The sequence below is a fragment of the Scyliorhinus torazame genome, chromosome 4 (genome assembly GCF_047496885.1).
Source record: "Scyliorhinus torazame isolate Kashiwa2021f chromosome 4, sScyTor2.1, whole genome shotgun sequence".
Taxonomy (NCBI): domain Eukaryota; kingdom Metazoa; phylum Chordata; class Chondrichthyes; order Carcharhiniformes; family Scyliorhinidae; genus Scyliorhinus; species Scyliorhinus torazame.
The window spans coordinates 13,875,612-13,897,360 of record NC_092710.1 but is presented as its reverse complement, the minus strand read 5'-3'; the positions used below and the strand labels follow the sequence as shown (position 1 = coordinate 13,897,360).

General features: G+C 49.0%; 1 protein-coding gene across 4 annotated transcripts in view; it reads right to left on the bottom strand.

The window, feature by feature from the left end:
* LOC140410124 (uncharacterized) overlaps positions 1 to 21,749 on the bottom strand; it is a 187,877-nt gene that overhangs the window by 95,804 nt on the left and 70,324 nt on the right. For all 4 annotated transcript variants that reach the window (XM_072498078.1, XM_072498079.1, XM_072498081.1 and 1 more), the window contains exon 8: positions 8,066 to 8,176. In XM_072498078.1, coding sequence (XP_072354179.1) covers positions 8,066 to 8,176 — 111 coding nt within the window. The remainder of the gene's footprint in view (positions 1 to 8,065; positions 8,177 to 21,749) is intronic.

Genomic DNA, 21,749 nt, shown 5'->3' with positions numbered 1-21,749 from the left:
TGCCCCTTGTATCTGCAGTGATAGCATGGTTGTGTTGTAATTCACCATCTCACCACTAGGAATCTCACCAGTATATAAGCGAATGTTGGAGTCAGCTGACCTCAGACTGGCTGAAGGAAGCTGGAGAGAGCGGTTGCGTGTGCTTGATCATGCTGTCATTCATCTGTTGTTTTTGTATATAGTTAACCCACAGTTAATGTTAATAAATCATTTTTTGGCTTCAGCTACAAGTGTTCTTGTAATAAATCAGGCCATCTGACAAGAACATTACAGTGTGTCTGCCACATACCTCATCGCCCTGAAACTATTTTCACCTCACACAATGATCCAACAGGTTTTGGAAAGCGCTGATCGAACCGACCTCCTCCACACTCTCTGTGTCTGATCCTCATTTTTGGTTGCTTCTTCTAATCAGTCACCTTGAATCGGTGTCCCTCAGGCCTTCGGCCCTTCCAGCCCCCTCACGGCCTTGAGGACCCTCTATCGAATTTCCTCTCAACCTTCTCCTCTCCGAGCAGAACAGTCCCAGTTTTTCTAATTTACAGCCTGGAGTTTATCCGCTGGAGTTTATCACAGGCAACGGGCCACTTGATTAAGATGCTGAGGGGTGCTGACAGGGTGGATGTGGAGAGGATGTTTCCTCCTGCGGTTCAACCTGTTTGACCGCGTTCTGAACCTTGGCCTTCGAGTCCTGGTGGGGGAACCCCCAGCTCCGAGCGTTCTGGTTCAGAGGCCGGGACGCTGCCCAGAGCGCCACGAGGCCGCCATTGTAGATTTGAGAAGTGGGGACCGTCAGAGTGGGTAAATCTTGGGACAGTGTTCCACAATTCAGGAATTGTGAGTGGAAACGCCTCAGTGAGAGGAGGTACGGTGACCACAGCGGTGATGCGACTGGGCTGATGACCCAACTCGGGGCCCTGACGATAAGAGGTTCAAATCCCACCCCGACTGCTGGTGGGATTCAAATCCGATCAATAAAATCTGGAATTGAGGCGCCAGGCCGGAATTCCCCCTGAAAGACGCTCATGAATAATTTTGATTCAGGCGCAGTGGGACCTCCTGCGGAGTACCCAAATCTAAATCTGCCTGAGGCCTCAGAGTGACCCTGAAGAGGTTAGCTGTAGTCAACACCAAGTTCCAATCCATCTACACGTTTGCTGACGATACGACCATAGCGGGCCGGATCTCGAATAACGACGAGTCCGAATACAGGCGGGAGATAGGGAACCTAGTGGAGTGGGGTAGCGACAACAATCTCTCCCTCAATGCCAGCAAAACTAAAGAGCTGGTCATTGACTTCAGGAAGCAAAGTACTGTACACACTCCCGTCAGCATCAATGGGGCCGAGGTGGAGATGATTAGCAGCTTCAAATTCCTAGGGGCGCACATCTCCAAAAATCTGTCCTGGTCCACCCACGTCGACGCTACCACCAAGAAAGCACAACAGCGCCTATACTTCCTCAGGAAACTAAGGAAATTCGGCATGTCCACATTGACTCTGACCAACCTTTACAGATGCACCATAGAAAGCATCCTATCGGGCTGCATCACAGCCTGGTATGGCAACTGCTCGGCCCAGGACCGTAAGAAACTTCAGAGAGTCGTGAACACCGCCCAGTCCATCACACGAACCTGCCTCCCGTCCATTGACTCCGTCTACACCTCCCGCTGCCTGGGGAAAGCGGGCAGCATAATCAAAGACCCCTCCCCACCCGGCTTACTCACTCTTCCAACTTCTTCCATCGGGCAGGAGATACAGAAGTCTGAGAACACGCACGAACAGACTCAAAAACAGCTTTGTCCCCACTGTCACCAGACTCCTAAATGACCCTCTTATGGACTGACCTCATTAACACTACACCCTGGATGCTTCATCCGATGCCGGTGTTTATGTAGTTACATTGTGTACCTTGTGTTGCCCTATTATGTATTTTCTTTTCTTCCCTTTTCTTCCCATGTACTTAATGATCTGTTGAGCTGCTCGCAGAAAAATACTTTTCACTGTACCTCGGTACACGTGACAATAAACAAATCCAATCCAATCCAAATGGTTCCGTCGTGGTTGGCACAACACAGACCTCAATCAGGCCTGTCAGCATTGAGATCTAGGCCAGAATCATCCAGTTCCCACCCACGGAATACAGCTGCAAAAACTCCTGATCCTCACGAGTCCTGACAGGGTGGATGTGGAGAGGATGTTTCCTCGTGTGGGAGAATCTAGACCGAAGGGGGGGGGGGGTCACTGTTTAACAATAAGGGGTCTCCCATTTCAAACGGAGATGGGGAGGAATGTTCTCTCTCGGAGGCTGGGGAGTCTCCGCAATTCTCTTCCTCAAAAGGCAGCGGCAGCAGAATCTGGGACTGTTTTTAAGGCCGAGGGGGAGAGATTCCTGATTACCGGGGGGGTGAAAGGTCATCGGGGGGTCAGCAGGAATGTGGGGTCGAGGTCTGTGGTGATACACCACTGTACTTCCCTAGCATTGTACATAGTTATATAATAGTTGTGTGTAACGTGGCCCTGTAATCCTGTGTATGGTACTGTGTATTGTACTGTAGCTCTGTAGAGGTTCGGTCACCTGTATGTAACCTGACCTGGCCACGGAGAGCTCCGCCTTGGCCACTCCCCCGGGAGTTAGGTATAAGACCCCGCTTCTGAGACCTGACCCATTTTGTCTGGGGTCGTCTGTGTCGGGTAAGCTTCCTATGTCGTGTATTAAAGCCTTGGTTAAAGTCTCACATGTCTTTGAGGTTCTTGACGCTTAGTGCATCAAGATCACAATCCGATCAGCCACCATCTTATCGAATGGCGGAGCGGGCTCGATGGGCCTAGTGCTTCGTAAATATTTCTAATATTCGTTCATGAGGAGGTCGCAAGGCTGGGTCGGCATTTATTGCCCGCCCCCGATTGCCCTGGAACGGGGCGGCTTTGCTGCGACCATTTTCAGACTTTAACGTCTGTCCCCCAGAGCAGGAAAAGGAGCCATTTTAAGCTGGCTCTCTCAAAACGGGGGTTCTAAAGTGTTTGGAGTCTGGAACGCCGACTTAAAAATGGGGATGCGGCGGCGGCTGGTGCAGGGGAGGATGACAACTGGGCTTTGGACGCGACGGAGGCATTCTTTGCGGAGATTAAAGGTGAGGGAGCTACAGACATGGGGTAGACAACGAGGCTCAGAACCTGAAATCAGGTTGATTATGAAGAGGGAGCTTGGAAATTCACCTGTGCGTGACTGTGGAAGCCTCGTTTGCAGGTGGGCCTTTGGACTAGAGACTCCCGGCACAGCCTAAAATCTTTCATCCCCAATTGGCCACGGATTTCAGCAGGCTGCCGATGGACAACGGATTATTGTGCGTAGCAGATGCTTCAGGTGGTTGAAAGATCGGATCACTGTCCGTGCGGAGTCTGCACGTTCCCCCCGTGTCTGCGTGGGGTTCCTCCGCTTTCATCCCACAAGTCCCGAAAGACGCGCTTGTTGGCGAATTGGACATTCTGAATTCCCCCTCTGTGTCCCCGGAATGTGGCGACGAGGGGATTTTCACAGCAACTTCATCGCAGTGTGAATGTAAGCCGACTTGCGACAATAAAGGTGATTGAATTAAAAACTAAAACGTGTTGTAAATTGTGATATTCCAAATGGATGATGGTTCTGTGCACTACGTGCCTAAGGTAGGTTAAAGATGCAGATCGAGGATCTTCCAATCTCGCTGTCGGCAAACAATCTCTGCCGGTTTTCCGGTAGTAGGGGCTGGATTGAATGGGAAGTCCCGCTGATAGCAGAGGGATCAGACGATCCCATCCCCTGGACAATGGTGGTGTGCCTCCCATCACCGAGAAATACGGCTCGACGGGGGTGCAGAAAATCCCCCCATCACGTTATCTATGTTTAGACGCTAACGAATCATATATCACACTGGTGTCATGTTTTCAGTTTTTTTCAGAGATGAGGGGTGGGATTCTCCGACCCCCCCCGCCAGGTCGGAGAATCGCCGGGGGCTGGCGTGAATCCCGCCCCCGCCGGTTACCGAATTCTCCAGCAACGGATATTCGGCGGGCCTGTGCCGTGGGGGCACTCTTTCCCTTCCGCCTTCGCCACGGTCTCCACCATGTCGGAGGCGGAAGAGACTCCCTCCACTGCGCATGAGCGGGGATGCCGTGAGCGGCTGCTGACGCTCCCGCGCATGCGCCGCCCGGCAAAGTCATTTCCGCGCCGGCTGGTGGGGCACCAAAGGCCTTTCCCGCCAGCTGGCGGGGCGGAAATCAGTCCGGCGCGGGCCTAGCCCCTCAAGGTGAGGGCTCGGCCGCTCAAGATGCGGAGGATTCCGCACCTTCGGGCGGCGCGATGCCCGACTGATTCGCACCGTTTTTGGCGCCGGTCGGCAGACCTCGCGCTGATTTCGGAGAATCCCGCCTCAGGTGTCACAAATATCTAGTTTGTGGGTTGCGTTACCTTTTTTAGAGGTAATGTTCAGTCCTGAGAATATTGTTGCTGTGAAGGCAACAGAAATGCAGGCTGTTAGCGATTCCCAGACATCGAAAGGAAAGTGGCCCTTCAGAAGACGACCCTTTTATTTTTTCGATTGAGGCATAAAACCCATCGGGGAGCCGTAACGCAGCAGGTGGGCTGACTTAGTTGGAGAACTGGAGGCCTGGGGCAGGATTCTCCGGACCCGTGGAAAAATGGGGATCGGGCGGAGAATGGACTCCCGCCGCCGGATCCGGGCCAGCCGCCGGTTTGCAATGCTCCGCCCCCTTAAAACCGGCGTCGCCGGGCCGCGCACAGTTTATAAGACCGTTGGTGCGTCAACGGGCCAAGTTCCCGACAGCGTGGGCCACATGGGGTTTCAGCAGTCGGGAAGCCAACGTGCCGACCGCAGTGAGTGTCCAACGCGGCAGCGCGGCCCGGCATCCGTGTCGCTGGCCCGGGGGCTAGGGGTGCCGGCGGGGGGTGTACAGGGTTTTTTTTTCGGTGCAAGCCGTCAGCACTGCGCATGCGCAGACCGAGACCCGGCCATTCTCCAGCCGTTTTCCGCGCGATCCCCTCACCAGTCCTGGAATGAGTGAGGGGTTCGCGCCGATTTTCCCGTCGGATTCTCCATTGCTCCAGCCCTTAGCCGCTGGAACGGAGAACTCCGCCCTTGGTGTCGACACTGCTTTCAAAGAGGAGCAGTCCAGAGAGATATTTAGTTTTGGAAGTTGGACCGAAATTAATTTTAAAAGCTTTCAGTGAAAGGTCACGTCATGCTGGAAATGGATGGAGTTTCAAATGGTTTGCTGGCTACGGTGTATCTCTATGTTTGCTGGACAAGAGAGGCTGGTTGCAGTTTGGCCCTTGTGTGATTTTCAGCTCACAGAGAAGCCCAAGGAGCTGTTAATAGGCTCCAGCCCGTTAGGGCTCAGGGAAGCCCTGGGAGGCATTTGTGGTGGCTGGTTACAGCTGCGAGACTGGAATTCAGAGACATCCTGGGGGCTGCTAGGTTGGTGAAGCTCGTGGTCTGCACGAGCGTTGGAATTTCACGTAAGTAGAGGCGGGAGTGAACCTTTGCGAATCGCGTGGGAAGCAGTCTCAGGAGAAGAGGTTGGAACATCAGGACGTGAGCAGACGCTGAGGCACAGCAGCTTTCGAGGGTATTCAGAGGCTGGACCTTCAAAACTGAGGAACTGAAATCACTCTTGAGGTGATCAGAGAGCTAACGAGATTTTGTGGCTCACAGGGGTCACTGGCGTCTGGTTGCTCTGAAATCCGTGGAATCTGCCTCTGTCGCAGCTGCCATTTAATGTGCAGTGCAGTTGAACCAGAGTTTTATAAAGGTTCACAATTCCCTTTCTTTAAAACTCTAGGCCCGCCTTTATAAATCCAAGGATCTCCGCTATGTATTATTAACGACTCTCTCAACCTGCCCCCTCACTTTCAATGATTTATTTTTATTCTATCCCAGGAGATGGGAATCACTGGCTGACCAGCATTTATCGCCCAGCCCTAACTGCCCCCCAGGAAGGAGGTGTTGAGCCGCATTCTTGATCACCTGCAGTCCCTAAGGTGTAGGTACACCCACTGTGTTGTTAGGGAGGGAGTTCCAGGATGTTGCCCCGGCGACAGTGAAGGAACGGCCAATATATTTCCCAGTCAGGGTGGTGAGTGACTCGGAGGGATTGGATTTGTTTATTGTCACGTGTACCGAGGTGCAGTGAAAAGTATTTTTCTGTGAGCAGCTCAACAGATCATTAAGTACACGGGAAGAAAAGGGAAGAAAAGAAAATACATAATAGGGCAACACAACATATACAATGTAACTACATAAACAGGGGGAGTGAATGTTTGTGGAAGGGGAGCAATCAAGCGGGGCTGCTTAAGGAGGAAATAGCGGGGCACCTGGAGGGAAATTGTCCCATTGGGCAGACGCAGCATGGGTTCACAAAGGGTAGGTCGTGTCTGACTAATTTGGTAGAATTTTTTGAGGACATTAACAGTGCAGTAGATAACGGGGAGCCAATGGATGTGGTGTATCTGTATTTCCAGAAAGCTTTTGACAAGGTGCCACACAAAAGGTTGCTGCATAAACTAAAGATGCATGGCATTGAGGGTAAAGTGGTAGCATGGGTAGAGGATTGGTTAACTAACAGAAAGCAGAGAGTGGGGATAAATGGGTGTTTCTCTGGTTGGCAACCTGTAACTAGTGGGGTCCCTCAAGGATCAGAGTTGGGCCCGCAGTTTTTCACAATTTACATAGACGATTTGGAGTTGGGGACCAAGGGCAATGTGTCAAAGTTTGCAGACGACACTAAGATGAATGGTAACGCAAAAAGTGCAGAGGATACTGGAAGTCTGCAGAAGGATTTGGATAGGTTAGGTGAATGGGCTAGGGTCTGGCAGATGGAATTCAATGTTGCCAAGTGTGAGGCTATCCATTTTGGGAGGAATAACAGCAGAATGGATTATTATTTAAACGGTAAGATATTAAAACATGCTGCTGTGCAGAGGGACCTGGGTGTGCTAGTGCACGAGTCGCAAAAAGTTGGTATGCAGGTGCAACAGGTGATTAAGAAGGCTAATCGAGTTTTGTCTTTCGTTGCTAGAGGGATGGAGTTCAAGACTAGTGAGGTTATGCTGCAATTGTATAAGGTGTTGGTGAGGCCGCATCTGGAGTATTGTGTTCAGTTTTGGTCTCCTTACCTGAGAAAGGACATATTGGCACTGGAGGGAGTGCAGAGGAGATTCACTAGGTTGATCCCAGAGTTGAGGGGATTAGATTATGACGAGAGGTTGAGTAGACTGGGACTGTACTCATTGGAGTTTAGAAGGATGTGGGGGGATCTTATTGAAACATATAAAATTATGAAGGGAATAGATAGGATAGATGCGGGCAGGTTGTTTCCACTGGTCGGGGAAAGCAGAACTAGGGGGCATAGCCTCAAAATAAGGGGAAGAAGATTGAGGACGGAGTGTAGGAGGAACTTCTTCACCCAAAGGGTTGTGAATCTCTGGAATTCCTTGCCCAGTGAAGCAGTAGAGGCTCCTTCATTAAATGTTTTTAAGATAAAGATAGATAGTTTTTTGAAGAATATAGGGATTAAGGGTTATGGTTTACGGGCCGGAGAGTGGAGCTGAGTCCACAAAGATCAGCCATGATCTCATTAAATGGCGGAGCAGGCTCGAGGGGCCAGATGGCCTACTCCTGTTCCTAGTTCTTATGTTCTCATGGTCTTATGTCCTGGATGGTGTCGAGCTTCTCGAGTGTTGTTGGAGCTGCGCTCATCCAGGCAAGTGGAGAGTATTCCCTCACACTCCTGACTTGAGCCTTGTCGATGGTGACAGGCTTTGGGGGGGGGGGTCAGGAGGTGAGTTACTCTCCGCAGGATTCCCAGTCTCTGACCTGCCCTGGTAGCCACAGTATTAATGTGGCTGGGTCCAGTTCAGTTTCTGATCAATGGTAACCCCCAGGATGGTGATAGTGGGAACATGCACTGTCGATGGGTCAATATTCTGGAACTCTCTTTCCTGTGACTATATTGAAGCCCATTTATCAATGTCCTGCCCAACGCCGTATCGAGTTAAAACACCTAACATACCTGAACCGTGAACCACCAGACGAAACTCAGTCTTATAAGTTCCCAAGTATTCGGCAATAAAATTCCAAAGGCTGCCATTATCACACAGAGCCCAAGAACAATATGCACCACCTGAAAATCAGAAAGACAATTCAATGGCACAGGAGGAGAGAGAGTCAGACTATCTTTACAATGACAATTATATATATCTGTTAATCAAGGGAATAAACCAGGGGCTTTGGGGTAGCCAAGGCAGGAGAGCTCACACCCACGCTATGCTCCTCCTGTACTGTGTGGGAAATCATGGACGTTTGAGTTGTCCCCGGTGACCATGTGTGCAGGAAGCGTGCCGAACTGCAGTTACTGGACAACCGCGTTTCGGAGCTGGGGCTGAGGGTGGATTCGCTGTGGAGCGTCCGCGACGCTGAGCAGGTCGGGGATAGCACGTTCAATGAGGTGGTCACTCTGCGGGTGAGGGGCTGAATAGACCGAGAGGGCATGGGGCGAGCACCAGGAAGAGTAGAGGAAGGCAGGTAGTGCAGGAGTGGCCATCTCCCTTTCTAACAGGTGTACCGTTTTGGGTACTGTTGGGGGGGTGGGGGGGGAGAAGACGGGGAAAGATGGCAGCCAGCTTCAGGGCATCATGGGCGGGGTCTGCTGCACAAGAGGGGAGGGGGAGGAATGTCAGGGTTATCGTGGTCGGGGTTTCAATCGTAAGGGGAAGAGACAGGTGATTCTGTGGCCGCAAAAGGTATGTTGCCTCCCTGGTGCCAGGGTCAGGGATCTTGTTGACCAGCTACAGAGAATATCTGAAGGGGAGGACAAACAGATCGATATTGTGGGGCACATTGGTACCATCGATATCGGCGGAAAAGGGGATGAGGTACTGAAAGCAGGACTTAGGGAGCGAGGAAGTAGGTTAAACAACAGGACCCCGAAGGCAGTAACCTCTGGATTACCTTCTGTTCCACATGCTAGTGAGTATGGAAACAGGAGGTTAGTCCAGATGAATGCGCGGCTGGAGAGATGGTGCAGGAGGGAGGGCTTCAGATGGCTTCTGGGGCACTGGGACCGTTTTTGGAGATGGTGGGACCTGTACAAGGCGGACAGTTTGCACCTGAACCAAAATGGAACCACAATGAGTCTTTTTTGGGACAGTTGGGGAAGGTTTAAACCAACGTGGCAGTGGGCCTGGGATCCTGAGAGAACGTTCCGCAGGGATAGATGCACAGCCAAAATTAAAAGAGACATCAAGTGAGTCAGGAAGATATAGAATGTCTGGGCCAGTTAAGTCACAAGGGAGTTCAGCAAGATTGGATGGTATTCATTTGAATGCAAGGAGTCTGACGAACAAGGCAGATGAGTTGAGGGCATGAATTAGAACATGGGGGTATGGTCATTGCTGTCACTGAGATCTGGTTGCGAGAGGGGTAGGATTGGCATCTCAATATTCCAGGATATAGGATCTTCAGGCGAGTCAGGGAAGGAGGTAAAATAGTGGGGAGGGCATTGCAATTTTGTTCAGGGAATCAATTATAGCAGTAAGGACGGATGACATCTCAAAAGGCTCTTCAACTGAAGCCATGTGGGTGGAACTAAAAAAGCAAAAAGGACCAATCACATTGCTGGGGATGTTCGATAGACCCTGTTATGGGAGAGGCATTTTCAGAACCCCAAAATGTATCATGGAGTTCAACCAACCTCCCCTTTAATGCTATTGTTGCTTTTCCGAGCACACGGCTTGTTCCCTAGGTGTGGGATTACAATTATGGACACGTGGGTTTTTAAACACAAAACAATGTTTATTCCCTGAACTCAACTTAACCTCTTAAATAAACATTGGATCTCTTAACACCCCTTACTTCAAAGATAACCCCGAAAATATTACAACACTAAATAATCCTTCAGTTATTCCTTTCAACATCCATGAGACTTAACACCTTTAAACAGAATCACATCAGGTTAAAGGCTTTACTATTCTGAGTTTAAATCACCCAAATGATCCAGAGATAGTCTTTCATGGCAGAGATCACAGCAGATCCAGCTCACTGCAAACACAGACACACACCCAAGCTCTTTTCAAAACTGAAACTAAACTGCAAAATGGCTGATCTAAAACCAAGCTCCACCCACACTCTGACATCACTGCATTTCTTAAAGGTACATTGCTTAAACATCCATTTCTTAAAGGTACCCTCACATGACACCTCCCCCCAAGAAAAATAAATAAACCATCAACTGCAAGATGATTTCATTTTTCTCTTTTGCACCATCCACTAAGAAATGCACACAGTAAATATACATTTTAATTTAAAGAAAACAACGCACTCAAACAGGTATAATAATATAGTCCATTTTCCTTTGTTCTTCTTCCTGCAACCGAAAACCTTCTCGAGTGATCACATTCGTGACAAAGCATCGGCTATCACATTGTCCCGTCCTGCCACATGTACTATTTTTAAATGAAATGGCTGTAACAATAAACTCCAGCAAAACAGCCTTGCATTGTTATTCTGGAATCGCTCCAAAAACGTCAAAGGATTACGATCAGTATATATAATGGTGGCAGATGGATTGCTGGTCACATAAATGTGAAAATGTTGCAAAGCCAGCACCAAACTCAAAGTCTCCTTCTCAATCGTCGAATACTTTTTCTGGTGAGAATCCAATTTCTTTGAAAAATAACTAACAGGCCGCTCTAGCCCTTCGGCGTCGCCTTGTAGAAGCAGCGCACCTAGGCCCACATCGCTCGCATCAACAGCCACTTTGAATGGTTTGGTATAATTTTGGATAACTAACACAGGAGCAGTGGTTAACACAGCCTTCAGGCCGTCAAATGCCTGTTGAAAGTCCGCTGTCCATTGAAATTTTTGACGTTTCTTTAGCAAGTCCATCAGTGGAGTAATCACGCTACAAAACCTTTGCACAAATGTTCGATCAAATCCACTCATGCTAAGAAATCGCATTATTTCCCTTCGTCTTGAGGGTATCGGAAACTCCGCAAGGAAAGTGATTCGGGCTTCTCCAAATTCACTTTCGGCTAGGTTCATCACCAAACCCGCCTCCTGAAGTCAATCAAAGAACTCCATACGATGTTTTAAATGTTCTTTCCATGTCTGGAAGTTGGAAATAAAAGCAGATTGTCCCACTTTCTCAATGCAATCCTCCAAACGTAGGAGAGGATAAGAGTCCATTCTTGTAACTGCATTCACCTTTCGATAGTCCACACACAACCATTGGGTACCGTCTGGTTTAGGTACCATCACTGTGGGTGAGCTCCATTGGCTGCAACCCACTTCAATTAAGCCATTCTTCAGCATACTCTCAGTCTCTCTGTTAACTTGTGCCAATTTTAAAGGATTAAGTTTATACGGATGTTGTTTGATTGGAACAGCATTTCCCACATCTACATCACGTATAGCCATTTTAGTACTTCCCAATTTATCTCTACAAACTTGCCCATGTGATACCAATAACTCTTTCAGGTCAGTTTGTTTTTCCTCTGGAAGGTAACTTAACAATTCATCCCAATTTTTAAGAACATCCTCATTTTCCAATTTAATTTGAGGAATGTCAAATTCACAGTCATCTGGATTTGGTTCGTCACTTTGAGTTAGAATCATTAAAACCTCCTTTTTCTCTCCTTCCCTTTCAAAGTACCTTTTAAGCATATTCACATGACACACTCGGTGAGTCTTCCTTCTATCTGGTGTTTGTACCACATAATTCACCTCACTTAATTTCCTTTCAATCTGATACGGTCCACAAAACCTAGCTTTTAAAGGTTCACCTACCACTGGTAACAACACTAAAACTTTATCCCCACTGGCAAAACTACAAACTTTGGATTTCTTGTCCAAATGACTACATTTTGTAGACTCATTAGGTGCATCCCTAAATGCAAACAATACGAATGGGATTCCTTTATCCCAATCCTCTGGATAATCTTGACAATACGCCCTCAACATTGTCTTTAATGTCTGATGCCACCTTTCTAACGCTTCCTGCGATTCTGGATGGTACGCAGTTGATTTAAATTGTTTTATTCCTAAGCTATCCATAACTTCTTTGAATAACTTTGAAGTAAAATTCGATCCTTGATCTGATTGAATTTCTAGTAAAGAATTTAAGTAACTCCTCTACTATCCTTTTAGCTGTAATATTACATACTGGAATGGCCTCTGGAAACCTAGTAGACACATCCATTATAGTCAAAAGATATTGATTCCCACTTTTTGTTTTAGGAAGTGGTCCTACACAATCGATCAGGACCCTTGTAAAAGGTTCCTCAAATGCTGGAATGGGTATTAAGGGCACTGGTTTTATCACTGCTTGAGGTTTCCCTATCACTTGACATGTGTGACATGATTGACAAAATTTAACTACATCTTTATGTAGTCCAGGCCAATAAAAATGTTTCTGGATTTTATTTTGAGTTTTCCTTATTCCCAAATGACCTCCCACTGGTACCTCATGTGCAACTCGCAACACCTCCTTTCTATACCCTACCGGCAATACTACTCGATGAACTTCTGCCCACTTTTCATCCGCATGCATATGTACAGGTCTCCATTTTCTCATCAAGACATCACTTTTACGGTAATAACACTCTGGTATACTCTCGGATTCCTCTTCCGTATATGCTTTCTGATATATCCATTTTATTTCCACATCTTTCTGTTGTAACTCCGCCAATTTTCCTGAACTAAAAATATCCGCCTCATCCTCCACCTGTTCTTGTTCATTTTCAACCATCTGATCAAAAATCGTTTCTGATAATTGCACTTCAACTTCATCTTCACTCTTTGATTTCTCCTCTTGTCTTAACCTGTGACTTTGCGACCTTGTTACTACACAATCCGGAAAAATCCCAGGATATTTGTCCTTCAACACTTCAGTTGACTGATTTTCCACTGGCTTATCAACCACAGTAGGCATCACTCCCACCTGCGATCCAGCTATATCATTACCCAAGATAAACTGTATTCCTGGACAAGATAGTTTATCTATTACTCCTACTACCACTTCATCACTCTTTACTGGACTTTCCAACCTTACCTTATATAATGGAACGCTACTCCTCTCACCCTGAATTCCACATATCACCACCTTTTCTGGCAACATTCTTCCCAAACTACATAATTCCTCATCTCTTACCATTAAAGATTGACTAGCCCCTGTATCTCTTAAAATTGTGACTTCTTTACCTGCTCCTCCTGATACACAAGAGTAAACTTTACCCACACAAGTAAATTCTTTAAAGACATCTGGCACCTTCTTATCAATCACCTCTTGAACAGGCTGTACAATCGTTTGCATCTCCTTCGCTTCCCTTGGGCTTTCCTTTACCACTTTAACAAACCCTGTCTTATCCTGTTTTCCCACATCAGCCTTCCCAGTGCTTTTCTTCAACCACCAACACTGTGACTTTACATGGCCATTACAGTGAAAACATTTGAAACTTTTCATTTCTTTTCCACCCTCCTGGATTTCTTTTTTAATCTGAGGTACACTCTCTTTATTGTCTCCCATCAGATCACCTTTACCTTTACCACTTGAGTATTTCTCATGTCCCCAGTTTCTATCCCTCACCGGCTGAAACTGATGTCGGAAACCAATCTTTGATTTATGAACTAATTCATAATCATCTGCCATTTCCGCTGCTAATCTCGCAATTTTAACCCTCTGTTCTTCCACATGAGTTCTCACTACATCAGTTGAATTTTAAAACTCCTCCAAAAGTATAATTTCTCTGAGAGCTTCATACGTTTGGTCTATTTTCAAAGCCCTTATCCACCTATCAAAATTACTCTGTTTGAGCCATTCAAACTCCATGTATGTTTTTTTTTAAAAATAATATTTTATTGAAAATTTTTGGTCAACCAACACAGTACATTGTGCATCCTTTACACAACATTATAACAATACAGATAATAATGACCTTTTTAAATTTAAACAAAAACAACAACAAATAAATAAATATTAAATAACAAAAAATAAAAACTAGCCCTAATTGGCAACTGCCTTGTCTCAGGCCACCCCCCCCCCCCCATCCCCCCCCATCCCTCCCCCCCAAGTCCTGGGCCGCTGCTGCTGCCTTCTTTGTTCTCCCCTATCTATCTTTCCGCAAGATATTCGACGAACGGTTGCCACCGCCTAGTAAACCCTTGAGCCGACCCCCTTAGGACGAACTTAATCCGCTCTAACTTTATGAACCCCGCCATATCATTTATCCAGGTCTCCACCCCCGGGGGCTTGGCTTCTTTCCACATTAGCAATATTCTGCGCCGGGCTACTAGGGACGCAAAGGCCAAAACATCGGCCTCTTTCGCCTCCTGCACTCCCGGCTCTTGTGCAACCCCAAATATAGCCAACCCCCAGCTTGGTTCGACCCGGACTCCGACTACTTTCGAAAGCACCTTTGTCACCCCCATCCAAAACCCCTGTAGTGCCGGGCATGACCAAAACATATGGGTATGATTCGCTGGGCTTCTCGAGCACCTCGCACACCTATCCTCCACCCCAAAAAATTTACTGAGCCGTGTTCCAGTCATATGTGCCCTGTGTAATACCTTAAACTGAATCAGGCTTAGCCTGGCGCACGAGGACGACGAGTTTACCCTGTTTAGGGCATCTGCCCACATCCCCTCCTCAATCTCCTCCCCTAGCTCTTCTTCCCATTTCCCTTTTAGTTCGTCCATCATAGTCTCCCCTTCGTCTCTCATTTCCCTAGATATATCCGACACCTTACCGTCCCCCACCCATTTCTTTGAGATGACTCTGTCCTGCACCTCTTGTGTCGGGAGCTGCGGGAATTCCCTCACCTGTTGCCTCGCAAAAGCCCTCAATTGCATGTACCTGAATGCATTCCCTTGGGGCAAGCCATATTTCTCGGTCAGCGCTCCCAGACTCGCAAACTTCCCATCCACAAATAGATCTTTCAATTGCGTTATACCTGCTCTTTGCCACATTCCATATCCCCCATCCATTCCCCCCGGGGCAAAGCTATGGTTGTTTCTTATCGGGGACCCCCCCAGTGCTCCGGTCTTTCCCCTATGTCGTCTCCACTGTCCCCAAATCTTCAGTGTAGCTACCACCACCGGACTCGTGGTATAGTTCCTTGGTGAGAACGGCAATGGGGCTGTCACCATAGCCTGTAGGCTAGTCCCCCTACAGGACGCCCTCTCTAATCTCTTCCACGCCGCTCCCTCCTCCTCTCCCATCCACTTACTCACCATTGAAATATTAGCGGCCCAATAATACTCACTTAGGCTCGGTAGTGCCAACCCCCCCCTATCCCTACTACGCTGTAAGAATCCCTTCCTCACTCTCGGAGTCTTCCCGGCCCAAACAAAACCCATGATACTCTTTTCTATCCTTTTGAAAAAAGCCTTCGTGATCACCACCGGGAGACACTGAAACACAAAGAGGAATCTCGGGAGGACCACCATCTTAACCGCCTGCACCCTCCCTGCCATTGACAATGCTACCATATCCCATCTCTTGAAATCTTCCTCCATCTGTTCCACCAACCACGTCAAATTTAGCCTGTGCAATGTGCCCCAATTCTTAGCTATCTGGATCCCCAGGTAACGAAAGTCTCTTGTTACCTTCCTCAACGGTAGGTCTTCTATTTCTCTACTCTGCTCCCCTGGATGCACCACAAACAGCTCACTCTTCCCCATGTTCAATTTATACCCTGAAAAATCCCCAAACTCCCCAAGTATCCGCATTATTTCTGGCAAGGCTTTTGATAAGGTGCCACATGACAGAATGACAGCGAAGGTGATAGCCCATGGAATCCAGTGGGGTCCCACAGGGATCAATGTTGGGGCCCTTGCTGTTTGTGGTTCATATAAATGATTCAGCGGGCGGCACGGTGACGCAGTGGTTAGCACTGCTGCCTCACGGCGCCGAGGACCCGGGTTCGATCTCGGCTCTGGGTCACTGTCCGTGTGGAGTTTGCACATTCTCCCCGTGTTTGCGTGGGTTTCACCCCCACAACCCAAAGGTGTGCAGGGTAGGTGGATTGGCCGCGCTAAATTGCCCCTTAATTGGGAAAAAATAATTGGGTACTCTAAATTTATTAAACGATCCCATCCTCCCACCAAACCCCAGACATTGGCCCGCCTGTTAACATAAACAAATGACAAAAAGGAATCACCATAGTCACCATTATCACACACAGTTCCCCTCCCCCAACCCTCGCAGCCCCCCCCCTAATGTTCGATGTGATCCAATTCTCGAAAGTGTACAATGAATAATGCCCATGAATTGTAGAACCCCTCCATCCTTCCCCTCAGTTCAAATTTGACCTTTTCAAGCGTCAAGAATTCCAGCAAGTCCCCCCGCCACGCCAGGGCACAGGGTGGAGAGGTTGATCTCCACCCGAACAGGATCCGCCTTCGGGCGATCAACGAGGCGAGGGCTACAACATCTGCCTCCGCGCCCGTTTCCAACCCCAGCTGGTGCTGCTCGCTATTTATGTCCCCATATAGGTCCTGCCGAAATCTCAGATCTTTACTGTCAATGTCACATTTTAGCAACTGCTAAACTCATAGAAATATTACTTCATCAGCTGATTAATTGCTGTACCGGCGGGTAAGGATCAGAGCGTCACAGAGACATTGAGGGTTATAGAGGCTGGAGGAGGTTTCAGAGATGGGAGGGTTAGAGGTGCTGGGGGAGGTTACAGAGATAAGGAGGGGTCAAGGGACTGGAGGAGGTTACAGAGATAGGGAGGGTTGTAGGGGCTGGAGGAGGTTACAGAGATAGGGAGGGTAGTAGGGGCTGGAGGAGGTTACAGAGATAGGGAGGGCTGTAGGGGCTGGAGGAGGTTACAGAGATAGGGAGTGTTGTAGGGGCTGGAGGAGGTTACAGAGATAGGGAGGGTTGTAGGGGCTGGAGGAGGTTACAGAGATAGGGAGGGTTGTAGGGACTGGAGGAGGTTACAGAGATGGGGAGGGTTGTAGGGGCTGGAGGAGGTTACAGAGATAGGGAGGGCTGTAGGGGCTGGAGGAGGTTACAGAGATAGGGACGGCTGTAGGGGTTGGGTGTTGCAGAGATAGGGAGGGTTGTAGGGGCTGGAGGAGGTTACAGAGATAGGGAGGGCTGTAGGGGCTGGAGGAGGTTACAGATATCGGGAGGGTTGTAGGTGCTGGAGGAGGGTACAGAGATAGGGTGGGTTGTAGGGGCTGGAGAAGGTTACAGAGATAGGGAGGGTTGTAGGGGCTGGAGGAGGTTACTGAGATAGGGAGGGTTGCAGGGGCTGGAGGAGGGTACAGAGATAGGGTGGGTTGTAGGGGCTGGAGAAGGTTACAGAGATAGGGAGGGTTGTAGGGGCTGGAGGAGGGTACAGAGATAGGGTGGGTTGTAGGGGCTGGAGAAGGTTACAGAGATAGGGAGGGTTGTAGGGGCTGGAGGAGGTTACAGAGATAGGGAGGGTTGTAGGGGTTGGAGGAGGTTACAGAGATAGGGTGGGTTGTAGGGGCTGGAGGAGGTTACAGCGATAGGGAGGGTTGTAGGTGCTGGAGGAGGGTACAGAGATAGGGAGAGTTGTCGGGGCTGGAGGAGGTTACAGAGTAGGGAGGGTTGTCGGACTCGAGCGGCCCACAGATATCGGGAGAATTGTAAGATTTTAGAGACAGGATTGTAGCAACACAGGAAATAGGAGCAAGATGTAGGCCATTCGGCCCCTCAGCCCTGGTCTTCCATTCAACCAGATCATGGCCGATCTTGTACCTCAACGCCATTTTTCTGTAGTATCTCCATATCCCTTGATGTCTTTAAAATCTAGAAAGCTAACGATCTCTGTCTTCAATATAGTGAGCGACTGAGCCCCGAATCGCCCACTGGCTTAGTGCAGAAACTCCGCAATCTCCATCCTAAATGGTTGAGCCCTTCTTCGGAGAATCTGCCCTTCGGTTAGGGGAAACTTCCTCCTTCGCTTCTCACTCTCCCCTTGGCGCGGGGACGGAGAACGGGGCGTCAGACCCCCGATCGGGTGCGGCGCCTTCCCGCGATTCTCCGGGGACTGGAGAATCGCCGCCTATCGCGCGCGGGCGCGTTCGACGGGGCCGCCGGCCGGGGGCCATTGAAAGAGGCCCCCGCAGCGATTCTCCGCCGACAGTCGTCCCCCCCCCCCCCCCCCGGCGAGGTGGGGGGGGGGGGGCCTCCAGGATGGCCAGGTTCACGATCGGGGTCCACCCGATCGGGGGGGGGGGGCTATATTTTTGGGGCCTGCCCGCTGTGTGGGTCCGTCATGTTGCGTGGGGCCACGGGCGGACACCAACACGCGGACCGGGGGCCGGAGGTGGAGGGCCCGGAGCTGTGAGGAATACTCCGGGGCCTTGCTGGCCCCCTTCAAACCGGAGAATCCCAAGTGGTTGGTGCCCGTTTCCCCGCGGAGGTGGGGACATAGCCCCATTATCAGAGAATTCCGCCCCATATTTTTCCACACTATATTCCATAGGCCGCGTTCTCGCCCACTCACTCCACTCACTCAGCCGCCTCACAACTCACATTCCCACCTGGCTTTGTGTCGGCAGCAATGGAAACAATAAGCAAACTCGGTGACACAGTGGTGAACACTGCTGCCTCACAGCGCCAGGGAGCCGGGTTCGATTCTGTGGAGTTTACACGTTCCCCCTCTGTCTGCGTGGCTTTCCTCCCATAGGCCAAAGATGTACAGGTTGGGTGGATTGGCCGTGTTAAATTGTCCCTTAGTGTCTAAAGATGTACAGGTTGGGTGGATTGGCCGTGTGAAATTGTCCCTTAGTGTCCAAAGATGTGCAGGTTGGGTGGATTGGCCGTGTTAAATTGTCCCTTAGTGTCCAAAGATGTACAGGTTAGGTGGATTGGCCATGTTAAATTGTCCCTTAGTGTCCAAAGATGTGCAGGTTGGGTGGATTGGCCGTGTTAAATTGTCCCTTAGTGTCCAAAGATGTGCAGGTTGGGTGGATTGGCCATGTTAAATTGTCCCTTAGTGTCCAAAGATGTACAGTTTAGGTGGATTGGCCGTGTTAAATTGTCCCTTAGTGTCCAAAGATGTGCAGGTTAGGTGGGTTGGCCGTGTTAAATTGTCCCTTAGTGTCCAAAGATGTGCAGGTTAGATGGATTGGCCATGTTAAATTGTCCCTTAGTGTCCAAAGATGTGCAGGTTGGGTGGATTGGCCGTGTTAAATTGTCCCTTAGTGACCAAAGATGTGCAGGTTAGGTGGATTGGCCGTGTTAAATTGTCCCTTAGTGTCCAAAGATGTACAGGTTGGGTGGATTGGCCATGTTAAATTGTCCCTTAGTGTTGAACGATGTGCAGGTTAGGTGGTTTGGCCATGTTAAATTGTCCCTTAGTGTCCAAAGATGTGCAGGATAGGTGGATTGGCCGTGCTAAATTGTCCCTTAGTGTCCAAAGATGTACAGGTTAGGTGGATTGGCCGTGTTAAATCTTCCCTTGGTGTCGAAAGATGTCCAGGTTGGGTGCATTGGCCTTGTTAAATTGTCCCTTAATGTTCAAAGATGTACAGGTTGGGTGGATTGGCCGTGTTAAATTGTCCCTTAGTGTCCAAAGATGTGCAGGTTAGGTGGATTGGCCTTGTTAAATTGTCCCTTAGTGTCCAAAGATGTACAGGTTGGGTGGCTTGGCCATATTAAATTGTACCTTAGTGTCCAAAGATGTGCAGGTAGGTGGATTGGCCGTGTTAAATTGTTCCTGAATGTCCAAAGATGTGCTGGTTAGGTGGATTGGTTATGTTAAATTGTCCCTTAGTGTTCAAAGATGTGCAGGTTGGGTGGGTTGGCCGTGTTAAATTGTCCCTTAGTGTCCAAAGATGTGCAGGTTGGGTGGATTGGCCGTGTTAAATTGCCCCTTAGTGTCCAAAGATGTACAGGTTAGGTGGATTGGCCGTGTTAAATTGTCCCTTAGTGACCAAAGATGTGCAGGTTAGGTGGATTGGCCGTGTTAAATTGTCCCTTAGTGTCCAAAGATGTACAGGTTAGGTGGATTGGCCGTGTTAAATTGTCCCTTAGTATCCAAAGATGTACAGGTTGAGTGGATTTGCCATGTTAAATTAGCGCTTAGTGTCCAAAGACATGCAGGTTTGGTGGATTGGTCATATTAAATTGTCCCTTAGAGGCCAAAGATGTGCAGGTTACGAGGATTGGCCGTGTTAAATTTTCCCTTAGTGTCCAAAGATGTGCAGGAAAGGTGGATTGGCCGTGTTAAATTCTCCCTTCGTGTCCAAAGATGTGCAGGTTAGGTGGATTGGCCGTGTTAAATTGTCCCTTAGAGGCCAAAGATGTGCAGGTTACGAGGATTGGCCGTGTTAAATTGTCCCTTAGTGTCCAAAGATGTGCAGGAAAGGTGGATTGGCCGTGTTAAATTGTCCCTTCGTGTCCAAAGATGTGCAGGTTAGGTGGATTGGCCGTGTTAAATTGTCCTTTGTGTTCAAAGATGTGCAGGTTAGGTGGATTGGCCATGTTAAATTCTCCCTTAATGTCCAAAGATGTGCAGGTTAGGTGGATTGGCCATGTTAAATTCTCCCTTAATGTCCAAAGATGTACAGGTTAGGTGGATTGGCCGTGTTCAATTGTCCCTTAGTGTCCAAAGATGTGCAGGTTTGGTGGATTGGCCGTGATCAATGCGCAGTGTTATGAGGATAAGGTGGGGGAATGGGCCTAGGTAAAGTACTCTTTCGGAGAGTCTGTGTAGATTCGATGGGGCAAATGGCCTCCTTCGTCCTGTCGGGATTCTATGGTCCCCACATCCAAATCAATGATAATTGATTGTGAATAGCAGCCGCCCATGATCCATGTGTTACCCCACTGGTCACAGTTTGACCACCTGAGAATGACTTGTTTACTCACTGTTATTTGCCCATTAAACAATGCTCTATCTATGCCAGTATATTCCCTCAATCTCATGTGCACTAATCTTGGTTACTCCTGTGAGGGATCTTATCGAATACCATCTAAAAAGCTCAATAAACCACATCTACTGGTTCGCCTGATCTATCCTGCTAGTTACATCCTCACAACCTCCAGCAGGTTTGTCAATCATGATTACGCTTTCAGAAAGAGTACAGCAGCGAGGAGGTTACGCTGAACTTATACAAATCACTCGTTAGACCTCAGCTGGGATATTGGGCCGGATTCTGTGATCCTGGGGCTAAGTGTTGACGCCGTCGGAAACGCCGTTACGTTTCTTGACGGCGATAACACGGCCTCAGGGGACCATCACGGCACTGGAGCGAATCCCGCCGCTCCAGCTGCTGATCCCGGCTTGAACTGGGAGCCGTGGGATCCGTGCATGCGCGGTGGCTCCCTTCAACGCGCCGGCCCCGACGCAACATGGCGCAGGGCTACAGGGGCCGGCGCGGGAGGAAGGAGGAACTCAACTTTCCAGAGATGGGAAGATGGGAGGAAGCCAGGAGAGAGTCGGAATTGTCAGGTCCAGGATTCCGTAATCTGAGAGACAGACAGACACTCTGTTAACCGTCATCCGGAGTCCCGCACTTGAATTAACAGAACGACGAGGGTGCCAGATGTTCGACCTAGGGGGGCTGGGGGTGATGCAGAAGCTGTGATACGCATTGGCGTCCATAACGTGGAGAGGGCACTTAATGAGTTCCTGTGGTCAGACTTACAGGAGTGAGGGAGAAAATGTTTCTAAGTTTGTGAGTATAAGAGTTGGCGGGGCTCCTGTTAAGTG